This window comes from Sinocyclocheilus grahami, unplaced genomic scaffold (genome assembly GCF_001515645.1).
Source record: "Sinocyclocheilus grahami isolate Dianchi unplaced genomic scaffold, SAMN03320097.WGS_v1.1 scaffold376.1, whole genome shotgun sequence".
Taxonomy (NCBI): Eukaryota; Metazoa; Chordata; class Actinopteri; order Cypriniformes; family Cyprinidae; genus Sinocyclocheilus; species Sinocyclocheilus grahami.
The window spans coordinates 58,295-82,797 of NW_015505555.1; the positions used below are offsets into that span (position 1 = coordinate 58,295).

At 35.5% G+C, this 24,503-nt stretch overlaps 2 protein-coding genes and 1 pseudogene across 6 annotated transcripts in view; 1 reads left to right on the forward strand and 2 right to left on the reverse strand.

The window, feature by feature from the left end:
- Positions 1-384: 384 nt before the first annotated feature.
- On the reverse strand, positions 385-9,462 carry rab3il1 (RAB3A interacting protein (rabin3)-like 1). Of its 5 annotated transcripts, none has more exons than XM_016230734.1 (11): positions 9,322-9,462; positions 7,264-7,465; positions 6,709-6,804; positions 5,734-5,811; positions 5,434-5,658; positions 3,721-3,849; positions 3,541-3,647; positions 2,659-2,682; positions 1,769-1,868; positions 1,600-1,666; positions 385-573 (listed from the first exon to the last, which is right to left on the reverse strand). In XM_016230734.1, exons 2-11 carry the CDS (start codon positions 7,399-7,401, stop codon positions 419-421), a joined length of 1,119 nt encoding a protein of 372 aa, XP_016086220.1. In that variant the 5' UTR covers positions 7,402-7,465; positions 9,322-9,462; the 3' UTR covers positions 385-418. The 5 variants fall into 5 exon arrangements, with proteins under 5 accessions (XP_016086220.1, XP_016086219.1, XP_016086221.1 ...); XM_016230733.1 differs by having other exon boundaries at positions 9,286-9,462; XM_016230736.1 differs by having other exon boundaries at positions 472-581; positions 9,286-9,461.
- LOC107549576 (bestrophin-1-like) lies at positions 9,256-19,877 on the forward strand (annotated as a pseudogene).
- A 1,067-nt stretch (positions 19,878-20,944) lies between these two features.
- LOC107549591 (ferritin, heavy subunit-like) overlaps positions 20,945-24,503 on the reverse strand; it is a 21,702-nt gene continuing 18,143 nt past the window's right edge. The window contains exons 2-6 of the mRNA XM_016230738.1: positions 24,358-24,501; positions 22,958-23,063; positions 22,702-22,848; positions 22,451-22,576; positions 20,945-21,320 (exon numbers count right to left, since the gene is read on the reverse strand). Coding sequence (XP_016086224.1) covers positions 21,162-21,320; positions 22,451-22,576; positions 22,702-22,848; positions 22,958-23,059 — 534 coding nt within the window. The 5' untranslated portion in view covers positions 23,060-23,063; positions 24,358-24,501 and the 3' untranslated portion in view covers positions 20,945-21,161. The remainder of the gene's footprint in view (positions 21,321-22,450; positions 22,577-22,701; positions 22,849-22,957; positions 23,064-24,357; positions 24,502-24,503) is intronic.

A 24,503-nucleotide genomic window follows, 5' to 3' on the forward strand; every position in this document is an offset into this window, starting at 1 on the left:
GTAATCAAAAACTTTTATTTTGGATGCGACTAAAAGAATTGTGAGATGTAAACTGGAATTCCAAAAAAAACCTGAATTGCGTGATGTAAATTCAGAATTCTGAGGGGGAAGAAGTCTGAACTGTGAGATGTCAACTCTGTGAGAGAGAAACTTTTTAAAAAGTCAAAACGAGTCTCCACATGTCGGTAAATGGGAAAAACGTCCTGTTGTTGACTTCTTGAAACAGGAACGTCTTGTAAACATTTACCTCAGTGTTAACAATGTGGCACATTTACTGCATTCAGTCTTTCCCAAAGCAAGAACAACACAAAGCCTGTGGAGAGTGAAACTGTACGGCTGTTATCCGTGGGTTCGGGGAGTGCTAGTGTTCTGGGAATTCTTCTGTAGTGCTTCGCTGAATACATACATGAATATGGAGCTAGAAAACGCCAGCATGGGAGTGTTTGAGTGAAAGTTGAGATGACCGTGCTGTATTTGTGTTTGTGTGCTGGTTCTCTAGCTCTCCTCCGTCAGAAAGTATCCCAGTTTGGCCACACTCATCTCTCTCCGCAGACGCATCACTTCCCAAAACATCTGCTGGACTGCAACCACAGAAAAAAGACAATTATTTTCTTCTGACATACTGTACTGCAATCAAATTAAAACTTTAATTTATATTTATAATTTAATACAATTAAAACTTTCAAATATAAATTAAAAATAATAATACATATATATATATATATATTAAAACACTTAAACATTGTATATGAAATTCATATTATATATATATATCAATTTAAATATAAAATACATATATATATATATATATATATGTATGTGCGTGTGTGAGACCCTGGAGCACAAAACCAGTCATAAGGGTCAATTTTTCGAAATTGTGATTAATACATCATCTGAAAGCTGAATAAATAAGCTTTATTTATTATGTATGGTTTGTTAGGATAGGACAATATTTGGCTGAGATACAACTATTTGAAAATCTGGAATCTGAGGGTGCAAAAAAATCAAGATATTGTTGTCCAAATGAAGTTCTTAATGCATATTACTAATGAAAAATTAAGTTTTGATATATTTACGGTAGGAAATGTACCAAATATCTTCATGGAACATGATCTTTACTGAATATGATTTTTGGCATAAAAGAAAAATCGTATACAATGTATTGTTGGCTATTGCTACAAATATACCCGTGCTACTTATGACTGGCTTTGTGCTCCAGGGTCACATATACGAGTAATACAAATATTTACTTATTAAAAATAATTTAAATATATAATATTTTAATATATATATATATAGAAAATAGATTGTTTTTATTCTTATATATTAAAATTAATTGTGAATAAAATACACATATATACATTAATTAATATAAATAAATACGTCATATTTAAAGTAATAAATATATATTTTTCTTTCACTTGCAATTTTATATATATATCAAATATAATTTTATTAATAAATTAGTTGGTTTCAGATTTTTTTTCATGATTTTCTAATCCTAGACATTGATTTTGTGAACAACAACTAGTCCTAAACAATCATCCATAAATAGTCAAATTGAATTCTAGGAGACTAGTATACAGTTGATCAACTCACCGTCCTGTCTGACGAGGCCCTGCTGGATGTACCTGATGTAAGTGAAGAAATTACACACGGCTGTGATCTGTGAGGAGAGAACGCGCTTTATTAACCCGGTCCTGAAATAAGCATCCGAGAACTGCTTATTAAAAGTGCTTATGAAGAATGAGAGAGTATAGACACGTACTCGTGCTCTGCTAGACGGAGATATATAGTAGTAATTCTCTTTATCTCCCAGTTTGATGCGATGTCGGCAGGGGCGGGACATGCCGCTCAGCGCACATTTACTGTTCAAGCAAAAGAGAACACTGGTCATTAGAGCTGTCAATCAAATTACTAAACACTCGTAACAGCCAATAAGATACAAGCCCAGCAACAACATGCCCAGCAAGAAACAAACACACAGAAAACCTGTTCTTCAGTTGTGTGAAACTAATTGCTTTCAGCAGAAACGTTTCTAACACTGAAACCTGAAGACACACAATTATAAATTAAATAAATAATAAATCTTATATAAATTATACAAAGTGAGATGCACATTGCAAGACAAGGGGTTTTCGCAAAAAAGAAAAGTAAATAATTGAATTATGTGTTAAAAAATCAATTATAAAAATCAATTTAAAGTAGTGCTGTCAAACAATTAATCGCGATTAATCGCATCCAAAATAAAAGTTTTTGTTTACATATTATATGTGTGTGTACTGTGTATATTTATTATGTATATATAAAGACACACACATGCATGTATATATTTAAGAAAAATATGTTATGTTTATATATTAAATATATTTATGTATGATATAAATTATATGAATATAAATGTATATACATGTAAATATTTTCAAAATATATACTATATGTGTGTGTCTTTATATATACATAATAAATATACAAAGTACACACACATATATAATTTTTTATAAACTTTTATTTTGAATGCGATTAATTGCGATTAATCATTTGACAGCACTAATTTAAAATTATTTAAATAAAAATAATAATTCTCCGGACAGAAAACAATACGATGTGTTAGTGTAAACAGGATTTCATGCACATTTGGTTCTTGCATTGACTTACGTTTCTATGGGTGTCCGGCAACCGCTGTGAAAACAACCCCAAATCAAACAGTGATTAAAGTGTGATTAAAGTGCGACTTCCCTGATCAAAGTGCAATCGGTCAGGCAGGCAAAGCAGGCAGAATTAAAGAGGGTCCCACACGCTTCATGCCGAATGAAAGGCGTTTAACTTTGATCTGGACTTATCAAAAGCAGAAGCCAGGTGAAGCACTCTAAGAGCTGTTGGTGTGGCTGCTATGATGGTATTAAATTTAATTTAATTATTGAATTTTATATATATATATATATATATATATATATGTGTGTGTGTGTGTATATATATATATATATATATACATATATATACACACACACATACAGTATATATATATAAAATCATGTAATTTATTTTATATTTGATATATTTTTAAGGAACAAATAAACAAACATCAATACTTAATTAATTCCTCCAGAAAGAAAAGCACTGGCAAAATATCTGTTCCATTACACCAGATGTTTTATTTTTTTCTTAGGTAGCTAGTTAGACCGTTTAGTTAACTTTTAACTAACTTGCTAAAAATGCAAAGTGCATCATGATTTGCATTCTGTCAAATTGGAAAAGAAATGCAACAGTGCTCACATAACTTCATTATTTGCTTTCACATCATTTTTTTTATTTTTCTGCTTGAGTTTTTAATTGGATTTGTCATTATAGAAATAAAAGATGCGTAATGCACATTATCTGAAGAAGTAAATCAGCATTTTTATGAGTAAAAAGAGAGCAAATTGATTCTGACACATGCATGATTCTTCATGATTCCTTGAATTCGTCTGATTGGCCAAAAGCGTGAAAGAAAGTGACTGATGTGTTTTGTTTATATAGATTTATCCATCCATGACTCACTTGGGTCCTCCACATTCGAGGGCTTTGACCGTGTGCAGAGACGACATGGCGACGGGCTCGATGGTGAGAGAGTTATTCTCCACTGCGCACTGGACCGACTGAGACAACTGGAGGAAAAGCACAAGAGAACGTCAGAGAGAGAAAACAGACGATCAGAGGAAGACATGTGTGCTCACACACCTCAGAGCAGGTGAATGAAAGACACGGCCCGATATCTTCTCTGTACACCCTGCTGATGAACGCTGAGGAGCGATCCAGACTGGGCGTCTCCTTCCACGAGAGGAACTCTGCGAACAGCACCGAGTCCAACTAGATAAAAGAGAGAGAGCGTTTAGCTTATCCTGCTTAAAGGGATAGTTCACCCAAAAATGAAAATTACCCTTACTTCATAAAGTCATATACACCTAGGATGGCTTGAGGGTGAGCAAATTATGGGGTAATTTTCATTTTTAGGTGAACTATCCCTTTAACCACTCAATTAATTAATGGTACATTTAGAAGTCATTTCTTTTTCTTAAATGTGTTGATTGCTATTTAGTTTTGTTTCCCAGCGGAAAAAAGGTCAAACTAGCCAAAGTGGTTTGCTGGTGTAACCTGGGCACTGGTGTTATTTTAGTAGTATTTAAATATTTCTATATAGTATTTATTCATGTTTTTAATTAGCCTTTTTTTTTCTTTCTTTCTTTTTAGTATTTATTAATATACATTATTAATATATTATTAGTAATTGTTATTATTATATGTAAAACTTTTTCATTATTTGTACTATTTATTAATATATTTTAATAATAATTAAATATGTAAATATAAATAATTATTATATAAAATATTAATATCTTTAGTATTTATTAACATATCTAAAACTATTTGATTATTTTTAGTATTTAGTCATTTTTTTGTTAGTTTTTCTTTTCATTATTTAGATATTTATTAATATATTTTATTAACAATATTATTTTAATATGTATTGTATTATTATCTCTAAAAATATATCTAATATAATTTATAATAATAATATAATATATAATTGTTTTAGTATTTATTAATGTTTTGAATTAGCTTTTTTATATTTTCATTATTTTTTGTATATATTCATATATTTGTATTAATATCATTGATTTATTAACATGTTTTTAATATTTATAAATATTTCATTATTTTACAGCGTTTTATTAATATTTTGAATTAGCATTTTTTTTATTTTCAGATTTTTCCTGTGTGCTTTTCATCATTTTTATTAGTTTTTTAATATTTGAAGCTATTTAGCTGTAATTTATTTTAATTTTAGTTTTAGTAATTTCAGTACTTCGATAAACTTCAATAAAACTTACTTCAGTTAGTTGCCAAGACAGCATTTCTCATTTTCATTTCAGTTATTAATTTCATCTGATATTTTATTTTATTTCAGATTTATTTAAATTAACAAAAACAATTTTTATTACTTTTAGTTAGCGATAACAACACCGCGCTGATCAGCCTGATCAGTTCTGGGCGGTTGTCAGTTGATCAGACCAGCTAAACCACCTTAAACCAGGAAAGACCAGCAAACCACCTTAGGCTGGATTAAACTGTTTCTTTTTTTTTTTTCAAAGCAAGAAAGCAAAATAAATTAAGTTCTATTTCGGAACCCTTTGTACCCTGTTGCCATGGAGACCTGCCAGGGTTGAGACACAGGTCACACAGAGCAGCTGACCAGGAATCAGACACACAGTATCAGAGAGAGGAGAACAGGAACTGCACAGATCAGAGAAATACAGACCCATGAGGAGGTGCGGAGGAGGAGGAAAACAGAGGAAGAACAGCAGGAAGTCAGTGATCAAACCCTCATCATGCAGCTACAGACTAAAACTAGTCCCTAGAAGCCCGTGGTCTTTTCCAGGAGTGTGTTTGCACCTCTTTGTCCTCCCGGTTTGACGCTACATCCGTCGGCGTGGGCTCCGTTTGCAGCTGTAGAGCACCGCTGGCGCTCTTGTTGCGCGTGTGGCCCCCGGGACGAGACGAGGCCCGACTGGAGCCCGGCGACAGCAGCTGAGGATGGAGCTGGCGGTTCGGGGAGGAGGGCGTAGAGGTCAACACCAGGGTTTTCAGAGCAGAGACCTCCGCCTGCAGGACATCAATCTGAGAAGACAGACGTATTTTGAGATTAAGAGCCTGAAGTGAGCAGAGAGTGAGACAGAAAGAGTGAGAACGCACCTTGCCCTGGGCCTCCTTCAGCTGCTTCTCAGCTGCCGCTTGTTTCACGTTGGCCTCTCGCACCATCTTATGAGCCTCCTAGAAATGAGAGATGAACGCACACAGGTTTGTGACATGAAATACTTTTAGGAAACAGACATGTCCTGTGTCTGACATGCTTCGAAACTTATTTTGCTAATGTTTTTATGCATGCAGCATTTTTAGCCAATTTTACACGAATGGTGAGACTACATGGAACATTTTTTTTAAATTATAAATTAAATAAAAAAAAACTTAGTTATAAATAAATATGATTCATGATTGAAATATGATGATTATTATTAATAACTACAAAATTAAATTGTATTAAATTGTAAAATGTGTTTTTTAATGTAATATTAATTGTAAGACTATATGAAATATTTGTAAAAAATGACAAATATAATTAGAAATTAAAAATGTTATTACAATTATAAATAAAAATTCATTATTAATTATATTATTATATATTATAATTATATAAATATATGAATTATAAAATATTTTTATATTTAATAATTAAATTACATTAAATTGTAGATTTTTTTAAAAATAATTTAACATTAATTGTGTGGCTCCGTAAATCAACAAACAAATAAATAAATATGATTTATTTTTAAATGTATATAATTATATTAATAAATTAATTATTATTATAATTATTTTATAATTTATTACAATATTCAATCATATTAAATTGTTAATTTGTTTTACAATAAAAATTAATTTGTCACCACAACATCATTTAAAATGAGCTACTAGAGGCAAAATGATTACTATAAAATTAAGAAACAGTGGCACAGCTTGATGACCAAAGATACAATCCCTTAAGCTAAAATGTAATATAATGTCAGTCTTCATGGCACATGTGTCAGTCTCTCTACACTGACACACAATAGTCTTCTCTGTTCACTGTCAATCTACTGCCAGTGATGATGCCACATTAGTCCCGCCCACCTCAAATAGACTGGCGGTCAATTCCTCCAGTTCCTGCTCCAGCTGATTCCTGACATGAGACAGTTTGACACACTCCTCGTCTTTCAACTTCAGCTCCTGAAAACACAGACGAGAGTCTATAAAGCATATTTGAATAGAACCGATTTGAATAGGAGAGCCTGTTAAATAAACAGCAGTCTACCCGAAAATGAAAATTTGCTGAAAAACACGCAGCTTTTTTCGCTTCACCAGATGGACTGATGGCCTGGAGTGGTGTGGATTATTATGATGTTTTTATCAGCTGTTTGGACTCTCATTCTGACGGCACCCATTCACATCCATTGGTGAGCAACTGATGTAATGCTACATTTCTCAAAACCTGTTCTAATGAAGAAACAAACCCATCTACATCTTGGATAGCCTGAGGGTGAGTACATTTCAGCAAATGTTCATTTCCGGGTGAACTATTCCTTTAAAGAACCAAAGCACTGATCTGAAGAACCTACAAGGAAACCTCAAGAACCTTTTACACTGAAAACTGGTTCTTGGCGCAGAACAGAATAGAATATGTGGTACCTTTTGTGCAGCATCCAGCTGCTCTCTGAGGAATTCTGTTCCCTTCTCCTTGATCTCCAGAGAGGAACTCCGCAGACGGGACATGTTGTACGTCTCTCGTCTGTGTGCTCCTGCCTCCTCCTCCTCCTCCGGGGGCATCTTCTCCCGCTGCCCCCCATCACCCCCCAGTCCAGGCCTCAGATCTGGCTCCAGGTCTACCAATCTGCAAGATTCACCAATTCACAAAAACACGATATCAAAAATCCAAAAGGAATATGTTCAGGATGCATCTTGGACATTAATTATTACATTTAAACAAAATGTTTCAAGTCTATAAAACTAAACTAGATCCCACTGTGATTCCTAACTGTCCTGTTGCCAGTGTTGGGGAGTAACTAGTTACATCTAACAGAATTATGTAATTTAATTACAAAATAAATGTAAATGTAATCAGTTACATTTACTGAGAAAAATGTGTAATTAAATTACAGTTACTTATGAAAATGTTAACGATTACAAAGGGGGTTACATTTGAATATTTTCACACACACAGATTAAATTACAGTGATTGCTCTAAAATATGAGACACCAATGTTTCAGGAGTTTAGGACACAGAATACGACACATGCTTAATTGATAACTGTTTTATTTCCTATTTGGGTTTATGTACACGCTTTATTTAAGATGAACTGTTTTTTTCCAAGGCATTGTTAGATACCAGTGTCTCCAGTCATATAGCTATGCAGAGATTTGATTTCAAAAACAGTATCTAGCTATTAAACTATTTCTTGTTAATTGTTATGATTTTAAATCAGTATTTAACCTCAGAATGATTTCAAAGTAAAAAGAGGTGCTAAAGTCTGATTTTGTGGTGGCTATATTTTATATTTTTAAAGCGAGTTTTGGGCAGTGCAGAGTAGGGCTTGTTGTTTGTCATTTCTCTGATCACAAATGCAGACATGGTTTTATGTTTACGCGGCGCGATGCAACGCAACACATAAAAAGACAGTATAAGTCATTATAATCCATAATTATGTCTCCACTGGATGCAACAAATGCCTCGTTTATAATGGGTTTTAATATTTTTGTCTCGTCGCTCCAGCCGGACAGGGCATCACGGTATGGTTTGGGCATCACAGTATGGTGAGGGGCGTAACATTTCTGTCACACGCTTGAGGTATTCAGCCAATCACAACGCACTGGATAGCTGGCCAATCACAGCACACCTCGCTTTTCAGACTGATGAGCTTTGTAAAAATCGATGCGTTTCAGAAAGGCGGGGCATAGAGGAGAAACAATAATGTACAGTATGTGGAAAATAATGTGTTTTTTTAACCTTAAACCGCATAAACACATTTCATTACACCAAATACACCAAATAATGTTCTTTTTAGCAACATCATATGACCCCTTTAAAATTAAATGACTATAATCTTAATTCAAGCGATGAAGACTTGTGAAAGTCTGACAGTAATCAGTGTGAGTGCTGCTGTGAGGTTAACCCTGCCTGCTTTAAATGTTTCAAAATGATTAACAGTTTAGAAAATTTTAGAAAAGTAACCAAATGTAATCAGTTACATTACTAAAGTAATTGAAATAGTTACACTACTTGTTACATTTTAAATAGGGTAACTTGTAATCTGTAACCTGTTACACACTTCCAAAGTAACCTTCCCAACACTGCCAATATCCAAAAAAGGACCATCTCCAAATTCCTTTTACAATATAAGAATAACCTAGTCATGAAAACATAACGCCACACCCTCCTGCATATAGTCTGACAGAGCAGTTTATGATTTCGTACACGATCAAAATCACTGACTGAGCTTCAGGGCGGTTTATGTAACTCTGCGCTCCGCGGTAGTCGCGGTATTTTCCGTCTGCGCTCCCCGCCCTTCCCCTCACCGCGCCCGGCTACAGGACTCCCGCGACCCGCGGTCACACGTCAACGGTAATAATGTGACAATCTAACAAAGTTACAGTGTTACAAAGTTGCAGCTCCGCTTTCCCGAAATGAACAGAGATAAACAGTAAGAAAAATACCAGTTAGATCTCTAGAAACTTTGAAGTTTTCCGAACCCGACTGAGCTCTACAGCTGAGATCCAATCCGGATAAACACTCCGGAATCCGGATCCGAGCGAGAAGTGTTTTGGGTCGGACAGTTTTGGCAGACTTTCCTCTTGAGATTGAGCAGGAAAAATGTCCAGCTGTCAATCACAGGTCACATGACCGAGCGGAGGCATCCAGGAATCACGTGATACGCCTCAGACAAATAGTTCAGTGTAACTATTCTATTCTGTATGCTATTTATGATTATTATGTTATTTTGTTCCATTCTGTGTGTTATTTTATGTGTTATGTTATTTTATGTTACACTGTTTGCTCAGTTTTAGTATGTTCCCATCCATGGTTCTGTTATGTTGCATATATAATTTTATGTGCTATGTTATTTTTGTTCTATTGTTTTGTATGCTATGCTGTGTTGTATTGTTCTTTCAATTCTGGTATGTTATGTTTGTTCCATTGTGTTATGTTTTCTATATTATTTGTTCCGGTCTAGTATGTTTCATTGTTATTTTGCATATTATGTTATGTCACATTAAATAGTTTGTTCACTTTTAGTAGGTTATGTTTGTTCCATTCTGTTATGTTATGTTAAATTATTTGTTCAGTTCTAGTATGTTATGATCGTTCCATCCTGTTATGTTATATTATTATGTTATGTTACATTATTTGTTCAGTTCTGGTATGTTATGTTGGTTCGATTGTGTTATGTTTTATTTTACGTTACATTATATACATTTATATGTTACGTTGTTATGTTACATTCAATTGTTTGTTCAGTTCTAGTATGTTATGTTTGTTCCATTCTGTTATGTTGTGTGTTGTTATACGTTGCGTTATGTTGTGCTATGTTATGTTACGTTACGCTATGTTATGTTACGTTGCGCTATGTCATGTTACATTGCGTTATGTGAAGTTACGCTATGTTACGTTACATTATGTTACATTAAATTGTTCACTTCTGGTATGTTATATTAAAGGTAAAGTAATGGTGTTAGATAGATATACCATGGTGTTTTGATATGTATCATGGTATTAAAAGACAAAAGTGCCATGTTTTTAAGACATATATCATGGTAGCATTATCAAGTACATGGTATGTTCAAGAATACTGTGGTACTAATATTTACAATAGTAGTAGTATAGTATTTCTGGAAGTATGTTGGAGTAACATGTATATGAATTTCAGTAGCGCTGGTATATTTCAAAGTACCATGATTGATATCTTTTTTGGACTTTATGGGATTACATATGGCATTGCCTACCATGCTACATATCCAAAAACATGGGATTACCTTTGTACCATGTCTAAAAACACGATAATACTGTGGCACTTTGATATACTATGGTGCTAATAAATTATATACCAAATCCATATACCATGGTATTTTCATATTTTGAATTTACTGCAAAGATGCAGTATGGTACTACCATGGTACATCCCTAAAACATGTTACTACCATAGTACATGTTCAAAATGTTTCAGAGTACCATAATATTACCATCACTTTACCATGGTATTTTTTTTTTGTAAGGACATGTACTTACTAAAGTACTACCATAAGGATTTGGGACATGGTACCATGACATTACCATGTTTATTTTTTAACATTTACCATATTTAGTAGCACAGCATTGTTGAAAGTATATTGGAGTAACATGTAAATACATTTCAGTACCAGTGGTTGTACCATGGTACTTTTTTAGGTTTGAAATGTATATGGTACTCCAAAAGGTATTTCAAAGAACAACATGGTCCTTTAATATGTACCAGGATACTAAATGATTACCATATTCATGTACAATGGCATTACCTACTATGGCACATGTCCAAAAAAACATGGTACTTTGATATACTATGGTACTCAAGCGTGTATGTTTGATTTTGGGTATCATGTTTGATCAAAATTATTGCTGGGGACAATTTAGTAGTCACTGGTTATCGACAGGGACATGTCCCGAGCATCCCTAATAAATTCTTCGCCCTTGATGGTACTAACTGATTACCAAATCCATATGGTCAAGTTACTGCAAAGAATGGTAAAACTTTATTTTAAGGTGTCATTGTTACAGTGTAATTATACATTTAAGTACTGAGTAACATTAATTAACTACATGTACTTACTATATGATTAGGATTAGGGTTTGTCTTAGTGTTACTCGCATGTAATTATGCATAATTTATTATTATTATAACAAAGCAATAAGCCCCAAGAAGCTGTGGTTTACAGTGAATTTATAACAGCTAAGGGGCGTTGTTTGGCACGACACGAAGCGGAGTTCCTAAAACCCCCTTAGCTGTTATAAATTCACTGTAAACCATGGCTTCACAGGGATTATTGCTTTTATAAAATGGTTATTCCATATACGTAGTAAGGTTTCACAAAATAAAACAGAGCAAATAAAGTGTAATGATATTAATAAAAACAGTATTCTTCCGCCAAACAAGTAGTTCCTCAGAAACAGTTGTGGTTCCAACAAAGTGTTTGCAGAGCAACACACCGAAGTAAACAAAGGTGTGTTTGTAGAGTAATTTACAACAGCTTCGAACTTGACTCAACCAATCAGAATCAAGGACCGGAACTATCTGTTTTATAATAGTAAGTACATGTAACATGTGTAACAAGGACACCTTAAAATAAAGTGTTACCCAAAGAATTGAATGGGTGGTGCATCTCTAAATTCATAATGTTACTGTTTTAACATCAGAAAAAAGCATTGTAAGGGTGTTTTGTCCGTGCAAATTATTGTTCAAATTTTCTTTCAGTCTACAGTGACAAAGAGTTTTACTTTTAATAGTTTCATTGGTAACACTTTACTTGAAGGGGTGTGCATAAGACTGACATGACACCTTCATAATCATGACATGACATATGTCATGAATATGAAGGAGGTTTTATGCACATTTATGACAGTCATATTCATGACGTGTGTCATGTCATGATTATGAAGGTGTCATGTCAGTCTTATGCACACCCCTTCAAGTAAAGTGTAACCGTTTCATTTAATAAATCACCAGTTATTGAAATATGCACTCTTTGATTGACAGGTGTATACTCACTGAAGAGCAGCGCAGGATGTTCGAGAAGCTCTCCGTGTACTGCGATCAGTACGCGCAACTGATTGCCGTGTCATTCGTACTGGGTAAACCTGACTTACAGTAGTGCTTTTTTTGGGATTAAAGCAATCAATTCTCAACTTCTCTCTCTTCCTGCAGGTTTCTACGTGACTCTTGTGATGACTCGTTGGTGGGGTCAGTTCGAGAGCATCCCATGGCCGGTGTTATGCCGAATTCTGCACCCCTGCCAGATTACAGGGGCGCAGATGAAGGGGCCAGACTCGTCCGCAGGAGTCTAATGCGTTATGCCAACCTGTCAGGCATCCTGATCTACCGCTCGGTCAGCACCGCCATCTACAAGAGGTTCCCGACCATGAACCACCAAGCAGGTAAACTGGGATTCAGGCCAAGAAATGTGGCCTAGAACAGCGATTAAAGCCATGTTTTGTGCCGGTACCCTTCAGTATCTGGGATTTAACCTCAAAGGGGAAACAGGAAGGAATTACGGCCAGATCCCTAAGAGCTTTGGCTGTATATAGTTCACACAAACGTAAATTATGTCATAATTTACTCAACCTCATGTCAAGTCACTTTTATTTATACAGTGCTGGACTGTTTTATTCTATACAATAAAAGTGAATGGGGCTGCAAAAATGACAAAAACCCTTTAAAAGTGCTTTGTACTTTTGTAGGGGGGCATTGTAATTGTACCAAATCCTTGTTAATGTACTAGATAAAGTCTGTAAGATTGTACCTTTTACATCCTAGTCTAGTTTTAATATTAGAAACAGTAGGCTACTAATAGTATTAGTTATGTATTTTTTTAAGCTATGCCTCTGGATAATTGATTTTTAGAATAGAGATCACCGTTCTCCCACGATTCTGAAAGCAAAACATTAGACAACCAAACTAAATAATTTGTAGGATAATTTACTTGAGTTTCTGAAAAAATGCTTATTTAATGTTATAAATGAGTCTATTTGAAAATATGTATTCATTTAAATGAATTCGTTACGTAAAAATAATTTGAAATAAATATATAATGTTTCGTCCGGAGATTTTGAACGTAGGCCTATCTCTTGAATGAATGATTCAGACATCAAATGCATTTTAACAGTCACTGGTCACCACCTACTGGCATAATGTAACATATACAATCTTTCTGGATCAGCGGCTGCACGAAAGCAGGTTTAAATATTCGGATGTGATTGTGATTTCAAAGGCTTAATAGACATAGCGGAATCATCGTCATTTAGAAATAAGATTGTGTTTGTTTGAATCGAGATCACGATCTTTTAATGATTAATCGTGCATACAAATGAGCCTGTAGCCTATGTATTTTTGTATGTCATATCTGTACCAGACCTCAAAGGTAACCAGGGCCCCCCCCATGATTTTTGGAGCTTGACAGCCCCTGATCACTGTATGATTTCATGCAAAAGATCAAAGTCAACTTTCTTCATTTTGGGAGAAAGTCATATGGGTTGAAAACTCTCCGGTACTGTAGGTCTGATGACGGCTGAGGAACTGAGGCAGTTAGAGGAACTGCCCTCCCCTCATACTAAGTTCTGGGTTCCCTGCATGTGGTTTGTCAGTCTGGCCATGAGAGCTCGATCTGAAGGACGCATCAATAATGACGGCGCAATGACCGCCATCCTCAACGTATGTCTGTCTGTGTATATATAGACTCATCACTCCTGTGATTCTGATTGTATATGTGTCATAAATATCACTTTTTTTTACGAGAATATTTCGTATAGAATAAAAATGTTTGGTTAATATCCAATTTTATTTTACTGTTTTAATGTTTGCCATTTATGATGATGGTATTTATCATAGAATTCCATTTGTAATATATTCAAGAAAACTCATATATGCAGTGCTGGGTAGTAACTGATTACATGTAATCTGGATCAGATTCCAAAAATTGAGTACTCGTAACTGGATAATACAGTATTACATTTTAAAATGTTCATAATCAGATTACAGTTACTTATTATGGATTACATGATTACGATATTCATAAAATGACAGTAAATTATTCATGATTTATTGATTCTCCCTAATTCTTTTTTTTCCCAAAAATCTTTGCTTGTCAAAATCTTTGACAATATTCACAATATAGAATGGCCATGTAAATAATTTTGCGTATGCAGGCACTGTGTAATATCATCGAGCCTACTGCACCCATGGTACGGCAGCAAAGATGCTTGATTATTACGCCGGAATGAGAGTATAGTTCCTAGCCATATCGGCCTAGAAAATCACAACTTTTCATTTTCCGTCGGTCTTAGTACACGATGTAACTACAGAAGAGTCCAGTTTTAAATAAGAAAAATATCGAAACTCTTTGGTCATTTTGGAGCGAGATGCTAACGGTCTAATCAGATTCAATGGTCTATGCTAAGCTACAGCTAAAAGTGCTACCGCCAGACCCGGCGATCGGCTGAATGGATTCGAAAACGGTAAAACTCAACTGTTTAACTCTAGGGGAGTTGGAAAATGAGCCTATTTTCAAAAATAGTGGAGTGTTCCTTTAAACAATTTGTAAATGTCCTGTGCTCTCTGATAGGTTGTAACCGTGGCTGTGTACAGTTACTTTTTGACTTGTCTGATTGGTCGGCAGTTCCTCGACCCCACCCAGGGTTACCCGGGTCACAACCTGGACTTCTACCTGCCTGTCTTCACCTTACTGCAGTTCTTCTTCTATGTGGTCTGGCTCAAGGTGTGTTATCTTACTAGTGAAGTATCGCATTAGTTAGGTCTCCACTCCACACTCACCGTCCCTAATAACTGGTTTTATCTAATAAAATGACCGTTTAGCTCTAAATAAACATTGCCTAATTATATGGGGTTCAATGCAGCTGACATGACATACACAAAATCTGGTTATACATACAAATTTAGCGAAACACCACTTTAATAATGGTTACATCACACTGATGTAATGCAGCTACATCATATTTAACAAAAGAAGTCAGAAAATAATTGCATTGGTGTGTTTTCAGGTGGCAGAGCAGCTCATTAATTCGTTTGGGGAGGATGACGATGACTTTGAGACGAACTGGCTGGTGGACCGTAATTTACAGGTACATCTGCTCCACTAATGACATGTTTCTTGATCTCCTTTGTGTCATTCTGTCTTGTCTTGCTCTGTGGATTTGTGTGTCTGGTTGTACAGTCTCTCTGGTAAAATCTCCCCACTTGTGTCTGTGTATTATAAGGTGCGCTAAATAATTTATTTGATTATGCATCATGGGGCAATATGACTTTCTATAGACATCTGTTGGCAGAATTACAGCATTGCAGTTTTCAGTTACTGATGCCATTGTAGAAATACTCATGCAAGACTATTTTTCACACAATATTACTTTATTTTGCACCTGAAAATATCTAATAATACAATTCATTATTTTTATATAATGGAGTATTTTTAGTGCACTTTTTTATACCTGCATCAAATCTTTAGTTTTGTGTTACATGAGCCAACATTGCAGCATTGCTAAGATGTTAAACATTAATATTTCTCCTTTTTGTAAGCACTTGTGCTTATACAAACATAAATAGATGTGTCTTTCCCCCAGGTGTCTCTGTTGTCAGTGGATGAGATGTACGATCTGGTTCCTCTGGTTGAGATAGATAAATACTGGGATGAATCTGAACCTCAGCCGCCTTACACAGCTGCCAGCGCAGAACACCGCAAACCCTCATTTAAGGGATCTGCTTTGGACATCAGGTGACACACATCCTCACACACACACACACACACACACACACACACACACACACACACACACTTAAACCCACCGATGTACAGCTACAGCACACACATGCACATTTTGGGTGCACAAACAAAATTCAGTCAAAACATGCTTCAGATTTTTATAAAAAAATATTTTGTAGATTCTCTTGACTCTATAGCCAGTAAAAGTGGCATGAAAAATAACTTCTTTTTTTTTTTACTTCTGTAATGTGACATTTCTAAGTGAAACAGGATATTCAGCTGCAAAGATAAACCCCCTCTATATGTAGTGTGTTAACAAGTAAATAAAGGTTAAATAATGATGATCTGGGTTTTTTAAAACAATACCAGATACTGATAACAGTAATTGTAATTTAATTTATTTCTTTTTCTTATTTAAGGCAGCACATGTGATTAGGGCAAAAAATTCACTGATTGATTAGTACATTACGACAATTTATTTGTATTACATGGTTTCTAAAATGTTATGTTTAAATAAATAGTTAAAGGGATAGTTCACCGAAAAAATGAAAATTCTGTCATTAATTACTCACACTCATGTCGTTCCAAACCTGTAAGATCTTTGTTCAGCTACGGAACACAAATTAAGATATTTTTTTAATGAAATCTGAGAGCTCTCTGACCCTGTATTGACAGCAACGCAACTGAATTGTTCCTAGGCCCAGAAAAGTAGTAAGGACATCGTTAAAATAGTCCATGTGACATCAGAGGTTCAACCTTAATTTTACGAAGCTACGAGAATACTTTTTGTGTGCAAAGAAAGCAAAAATAACGACTTTATTCAACAATTCTTCTCCCCGAGTTACCGTCTTCCGCTATTATGGAGAGTACCACGACACATGCGTGTATGTTCTAGAGCCCTGCATGGGCCTCAAATATAGGCCCTAGCCCGGCCCTGGCCCGAGACGCTCAGGCCCTAGCCCGGCTTTTGTCCGACAGCTTATCAGAATTACAGGCCCGAGCCCGACCCGACGGGCTTGCAGACCTCTAGTATGTTCCTCTGCATGTAAACAACACATGCGCGTGGTGCTGCTGACGTGCTGCTGCTGTTGTTTATGTGCAGAGGAAGGAATGTACACGAATGCGTTGTGGTACTCTCCATAATGGCGGAATACGGTAAACATTTTCAGTGTTTTGAGGAATTTTATATTATAAATTGTATGTTATATAAATCAGATGAATGATATATGAACAAACCTCTCTGTAAAAACCTTCAGAATATATATTGGAATAAAACCGTTTGGTGTACATAAATGTTGCTTAATTGGAGAAAAACTCATTTTGAGAAAACTGCCTTTAAAGATATGTATTATAATGAAAATCTACAGATGTAAAATTGGTAAAGTGTAATAAAATAATCAAAAACATAAATGACAAACAACAAGCGCTACTCTACACTGCTCAAAACTCACGTTTGAATAGTCAGTGGCAAATTCTTTAAATATGAAATACTTACAGGCTGTGAGTCAGAACAGCCGGCATTGTAGTCTACTCTCCCAAGAAACAGTCCTCCATAAAATGCGTCGTACACACTCGAATATTTGTTCTGAACTGTTCTGGAACAGTGTTGTTAATACAACTTAACCACTGATTTCTAGTCCTCTTTTGGAAGGCCAAACAAAGTATGTTCACTTTCACAACGAAACACAGCGTCTCCACAACATGGCGGCAGCAGCAACAATACTACAGCGAGAATCAATGTTACGCCTTCTTTCTTTGCGTAAACATTTGGGCGGCGTTATGCAAATCTTCCCCCATAGTGACATAGACATGTGGGGGCGTGTTAGAACGAGCCGTTTTAGGAGGGCGTGGACGAGTCTTAACTTTTATAAAGAATATCTCTTTGGTTTTGAGACTTTAATCTTTGCAACTTTAGGGATCTTATCTATTCACGAACAGCTTGTAACACTCCAAAGAGAAAGGAAAACTTGAAATCACATCATATGACCCCTTTAATAGAAATAGAACTGTCAAAAAAGTCAATTTTTATTTCATGGTGACTTTTAACCAAGTTGCATAGATCAGTAAAAATGAGCCTGGCAATATTTAAAAATTTAAAAGCACATTTTGTCTAACATAATCAAGGTCATCGTTCTCTCTCTGTCTCTCAGCGTTCCCAAAGAGGAAATGGAATTCCAGCACAATCTGGAGCAGATTAAAGAACACGAGGAAGCCAGTCATTCCATATTTCTAGGCAGTTTGAGTTGCATTCTGGGCGTCCAGTCGCCCAATTTGCCCTGCTCTATGCCCACATCCCGAGTCTCCCTCCTGCGGCGACGTTCCTGCGCCCCCTTCTCTTGCTTCCCCCTTTACCTCTATCCCGAGAGCTCTCCGAAGCCCAGACACGTCCGGAACGCTGAGATGGAGGATGTATTCTCATTCATGCCTCTATACAAAAGACCCGGTTTCTACAGTTGCCCTCAGACGCCCATCCACTGCATCCCTCCGTCCATTCCTCGCCCAAGACCACGAAGAGCGCATGGCTCCAACTCCCTGGCGCATCCGTTGATGGGCTCGCAAGTCCTGGCTCCGCCTGACACGCCCGCGGCTCCTTCCTCCGCCTTCCCTTGGGTGGGTGAAGACAGCGAACATTCGGGTCCCACTTTCTCCTTTCCAGACCCTGTGCCCGAGCTGTTACCCAAAGTATGGCAGAGTCAAGGGTTGCCGTCGCACCACCCCCTGCCTCTGCGACTCTCTTTGGAGACATCCCCATCTCTGTCTACACCCGAAAGGGTGTTTTCTTTCACTCCTCCAACTTGGTCGCAAGCTCAAATCAATACCGCCAGTTCAGGGAGTGTGAACGCAGCTGCGACTTCAAACAGCAACAACAACCTATGCAACGGCATGACAAACAACCCCATGCCAATCAGCAGAAGCACCACTGCAAGCACAGCCAATCCCGTCAGCCCAAGCCCCACAGTGACTCAGCAGACAGCCAATCAGCACAACTCTGCCAACGACTCTGGCATCTCATTGGCTGAGGGGGATCTGTTGGGTGCTGCGATGAAAAAGAAGGAACAGCTCTGAGTTAGGTGGAAAATACCAGCTTAGACCAGCATGGATTCTCTTCCAGACTGGTTTAGAGCTGGTCTAGCATGTTTTGCCTACATTTAAGACATTTTAAGAAACCTCAGTAGCGGAAGTCATCATAGCTGGGTAAACTTCTGCAACGGTGAACAGAAAATCCCATTTGCCCCAACAGCAAAAGAAAAAAAAATCCCCGGTAGACTTTCTGACATTCTAAAAGAGGAAAAAAATATTGAGAGATTGATTATGTTGAGAAGTGAGAAAGATGTTAAATTGCCATCACTCCCTTAGCTGTTGTATTAGAAACACTCATGCAGAAACTAGTTTTAAGTTAATGGCAAGGTAATAAAAAACAAAGTAAAAGCATAGTGCTTTTTTACTAAATATTAACATTTTAGACACGCCATCATAGTCTGTAAAAAGGGTGACATGCATAAGTTGATAAATTCCATCAATCAAACGGATAATTTGACATGGTTTCCAGTCATTATTATTTTTTTTTTATTATGTTATTATTTTTTATTATGCTGTACAGTATGTGGGTGGAGACAGGTGAAATCACTTGAACTTCTCCGTCTTGTCTATGTAACTCAGTGGTCATGTGATCTCCACTGTCACTCTCATTGATAGTTTCCATTTGCATAAACATTGTTGCAGAATATCTAAAAATATGTATTTTTTAGATTATAAAACCAAATTGTATAAAAAAGAGAAGGTCCAGATCCACACAGAGATCCATTCCAAACAGCCACTGGTGCAGAACAAACCTCTCAAACACAATGCATCATGGGACTGTAACAGAATTAAACGGTTTTGTACCAACCTGTGCACTTTACACTGATTATTAATTTTCATAATGAGATGAAAAGAGGGTAAAATCAAAGCCCTGTTTATTTTGGCTTGATTTTACTGCGGAATATTTATAGTCAGCATGCAAATGTTGAACATGTTTGACTTTATTATTTTTGCCACTTAGAAGGTATATAAACATGCATTTCTTCTTTATTTGTATGTATTAAGAGTAGGCATTATGGATACGTACCCAAAGGAAAACTAGCATATAGTTTTGTTTTGCAGTGCATTCAAATCTAGATTTTTTATTCATCTGTTCTTAAATAGTTTATATAAACTATAGGAATAGGAACCTTCTAGGCCTGTGTGATTAAGTGCTATTTTAGTATCATTAATATACTATTACAGTTTTTTATATTTTACATTTTAATTTTAGTTTAAGTTTTAGTAATTTTGTTGTGTTTTGGTCTAGATTTTTTTTCTGGCTCACTTTCACTTAAAAGCTTAAATAAATTCTGCATCTATTCTTAAATAATTTATATATCGGAATTTCCATGAATTTTCTAGGTCTGTGTGATTAATAAATCGCATATTAAGTGTTGTTCTAGTATCATAAATATTGTGCTATTATAGTTTTTAAAAATTTTGTATTTTTAATTTCCATTTTAATTTGACTACGATTTAGTAATTTGTGCTTTTGGTGTAGATTTTTATTTTGTGCTAACTCACTTTCACTTAGACAGGAAAAGCTTAATGAATTATGCATCTATTCTTAAACTTCATTCATCATTAATTATGCATGTCTGTTCTCAAATGTCTCTTGTTCTTTTTTAGTTACATCCTGCCAGTAAATATCTTAAAAAAATATATATATATATACACATACACACATATATATATATATACACACATACATACACACACACATGTATTTATATATACATACATATATATATATAGGAACTCAATTCATAAGAACATAAAAAAAGACCAACAATTTTGCTAGTATTATTTTTTTATTGAGATCAACACATTTGAATGATTTCATATAGAATATTGCGTATAATGTGGACTATATCAACTGTATGGCTTATAAAGGGTTCAGGCAGGATCTCTAGTAAACTACAGCAGAGTTTGCAACACGTCTGTCTGACACTCATATGGCATGACATGCTTGGCGGACTGACTGCATCATAAACACAGAGAGAGATTGTCTAAGAGCTTTCCTTTCCCAGAGTGTGCTTGTCAAACAGATATTCGGCCATGCCGTTCTGAGGGGCACCCATCCGCCGCAGGCTGCTCACCCAGTCCGCCAGCTCTTTAATGGACTTCACCTGCTCGTCCAGGTAATGCGTCTCCAGGAAATCACAAACCTGTGACAGAAAGATTCAGAAATACAGAGACAGCTTTTCCCTTTTTGGGTGAAATGACCTTTGTGACCTTTTTGGTTGCTTCACCACTAACAATCAGTTACAGTAATTACATTTTAATTCATAGTTTCTACATAAAAACTCTCGATCTGATCTAGGGTCAGTTTTGCCTTTCATGTTCTTATGAATGAGATTTCATAGACAGATCTGATCCGAAACTAGCACTCTTGAGCTCAAACCCTCCAAATTGGAGATGAAACAACTGAACGGATGAATTATGTGTCTATTTCCAGCCCACTGGAGGCATTCTGGGTAACTCCCAAAAGAAAAACTGACAGACAAAGCCTGTAGTCGCACCTCTTATGACTAGGTACCAAGGTATTACAGTATTGTTTTATATATAGTAATATCATAAGGGTTTTCAAACGTTCTGACTAACGAATTTCTTTATTACTTCATAATGATTTTTAAAATAATTTCTCACAAATAGAAATTTCTAGCCAATAAAATAGTTTGCATCTGAGCATAACTAGGAAATTCAGATTAACTTTAGGAATTGCCATGACTTTTCTATGCCTGTTTGATTAATAAATCACTTCAGTTTTAATTTAGCATTTATTTTTATCATTGCATCATTAATATACTATTATAGTTTTTTTTTCATAATTTGAATTAGTTTTTATTTTAATATTTTAAATGTTTCATGTTTATTTTAGTTTAAGCTTCAGTAATTTAGTTGTATGTTTTTGTCATTTTTAATAAGTGTAATAATATAGTTTTATTCATTCTTTTAGTACTTTAAAATAAATAAACTAGAAATGCTGACTTCAAATTGCAACTTAATGAGATTAAGTTTAATAATAAATAAGTTAAAGTTTTTTTTACATTATGTATTTTTTACATATTTTATATGTAAAGTCATGCCATTTTAAATGAGTGATTAACAGGGATTTCTTTATCTATAAAAACATTAAAAAACATTTTTGTTATTTGAAATAAATGTTAACTAAAAATACACAATCAATATTTTTTTTTTTACATATTTTAGTCAATGTTTATTTATAAATATCAAATAAAAAAGGTTTTAGCTACAGAAAAAAAATAATGTGTAATATTATTTTGCATGTACTTACATGTGGATCATTGTGTTGAGTTGCCACCTTGTGAAGCTCCAGTAAGGACAGATTTACACTCTTTTCCAGAGCCAGAGCACATTCCAGCGCTTCCAGACCACTGCCCCACTCATCCCGATCCGGCTTCTGCACGCACACGCGCACACACACACACACACACACACACACACACACACACACACACACACATACACGACAAATGCTCATTTACTCCATTCATTGCACATTAGAGAGACAGCGCTGTCCCATACCTTGATGTCCTGCAGGTAGATCCGTCCTCCTCTTTGGTTCTGCAGACTCATCAGCTTCTCCGCATGTTCTCGCTCCTCCTTAGACTGCTCGCGGAAAAACTTGGCAAAGTTGGGCAAAGACTTGTCATCCCTGTCAAAATAATACCCCTGGAGAGAAGAACAGTCAACCATCAACCCTTATAAAACCACCGAAGACAATTCATTCTATTAATACAGAGCTCTAGCGATCAGTCATGTAATAAATGCCTGCTCTCACCATGGACAGGTAGACATAAGAGGCGTAGAGCTCCAGGTAAATCTGTCTGTTAATGGCTGCCTCACACTCCTGATGGAAGCTCTGCCTCACCTGAGAACTCATGATTCTGAAACACACATCATTCAAACATAACACCTCAAAATTGTAACAGTATATATATATATATATGTAATAATATTGGTTTTGTAACTTGTAAATAAACACACACACACACTCAAACTCAAACTCACACACACACACTCACACACACTCAAACTCACACAAACACACTCACACACACACACACACACTCAAACTCACACACACACACTCATACTCACACACACACACTCAAACTCACACACACACACTCACACACACTCAAACTCACACAAACACACTCACACACACACACACACACTCAAACTCACACACACACACTCACACACACTCAAACTCACACACTCACACACACTCAAACTCACACACACACACACACACACACACACACACACGCACACACACACACACACACACACACACACACACGCACACACACACACACACACACACACACACACACGCACACACACACACACACACACACACACACACACGCACACACACACACACACACACACACACACACACTCACACACACTCAAACTCACACACACACACACACACACACATATATAGACAGATATATAAAATATAATATTGAATATATTTGCAAATATATGTATATTAAATTATATACACATGGATTTTTTTGTTTTAGCTAAAACCAGCAAACCAGTTTCATTACCTGAACTAAAATAAATATGAACTGAAATAAAATGTTACACAATTATTTTATTTCACATATATTTCAAACAAATATTTCACATTTTTAATGGTTTTAGTGAAAGCTAAAGAAAACCCTTTTAATCACTACTTTTCAAATTTCATGACAAACTATGTAAAAAAAAAGTTAATTTTTTTACATAGTTTATATATAGAACTTAAACTTATTTTATATCATTTAGTTGCCAATGCAACATTTGTGATTTTAATCTGAAGTACTAAAATAACTAAAACAGAAATAAAAAAAGAATAAAACCTATATAGACATAAAAAAAAATCACAACAAAATTACTAAAACGTAAACTAAAATATATATGAAAAAGGAAAATACAAAAAAACCCCGAATTTTGAATAAACTGTAACAGTATATTAATGATACAACGCTAAAAATAAACGGTAAAAATGATAAAACACTTAACAAGTGATTTTATGCTCATTTTGCACTTTTATTTCAAAGGATCTGCAAAGATATTTAATTTAAAGCACATTTAATATATAAGAAGGTGCAATAATATGCAAATAAGTAATCAGCAGCCCTGTTTATGGAATATGGATTGATATATTAGCCTACTTACCCTGAGACGATATGAATGACCACGCGTGATTTCACAATATACTGCTTAAAACAAATCAGACAGACCCACAAAGAGACAGGAGCCGCTCTCTGTCCCAAACACGAATGAAATGAGTCGCAGTAGAGCGTGTGGTGAATTATAGCGCT

Excerpts from the sequence above, each read along its gene's own strand:
- rab3il1 (XM_016230734.1), bottom strand. The coding sequence starts at position 7,401 with ATGCCCCCGGAGGAGGAGGAGGAGGCAGGAGCACACAGACGAGAGACG. Across the intron at positions 5,659-5,733 it reads TGAAGGAGGCCCAGGGCAAG|ATTGATGTCCTGCAGGCGGA; the intron begins GTGCGTTCTCAC and ends CTGTCTTCTCAG. Across the intron at positions 1,667-1,768 it reads CTCCGTCTAGCAGAGCACGA|ATCACAGCCGTGTGTAATTT; the intron begins GTACGTGTCTAT and ends CTCTCCTCACAG.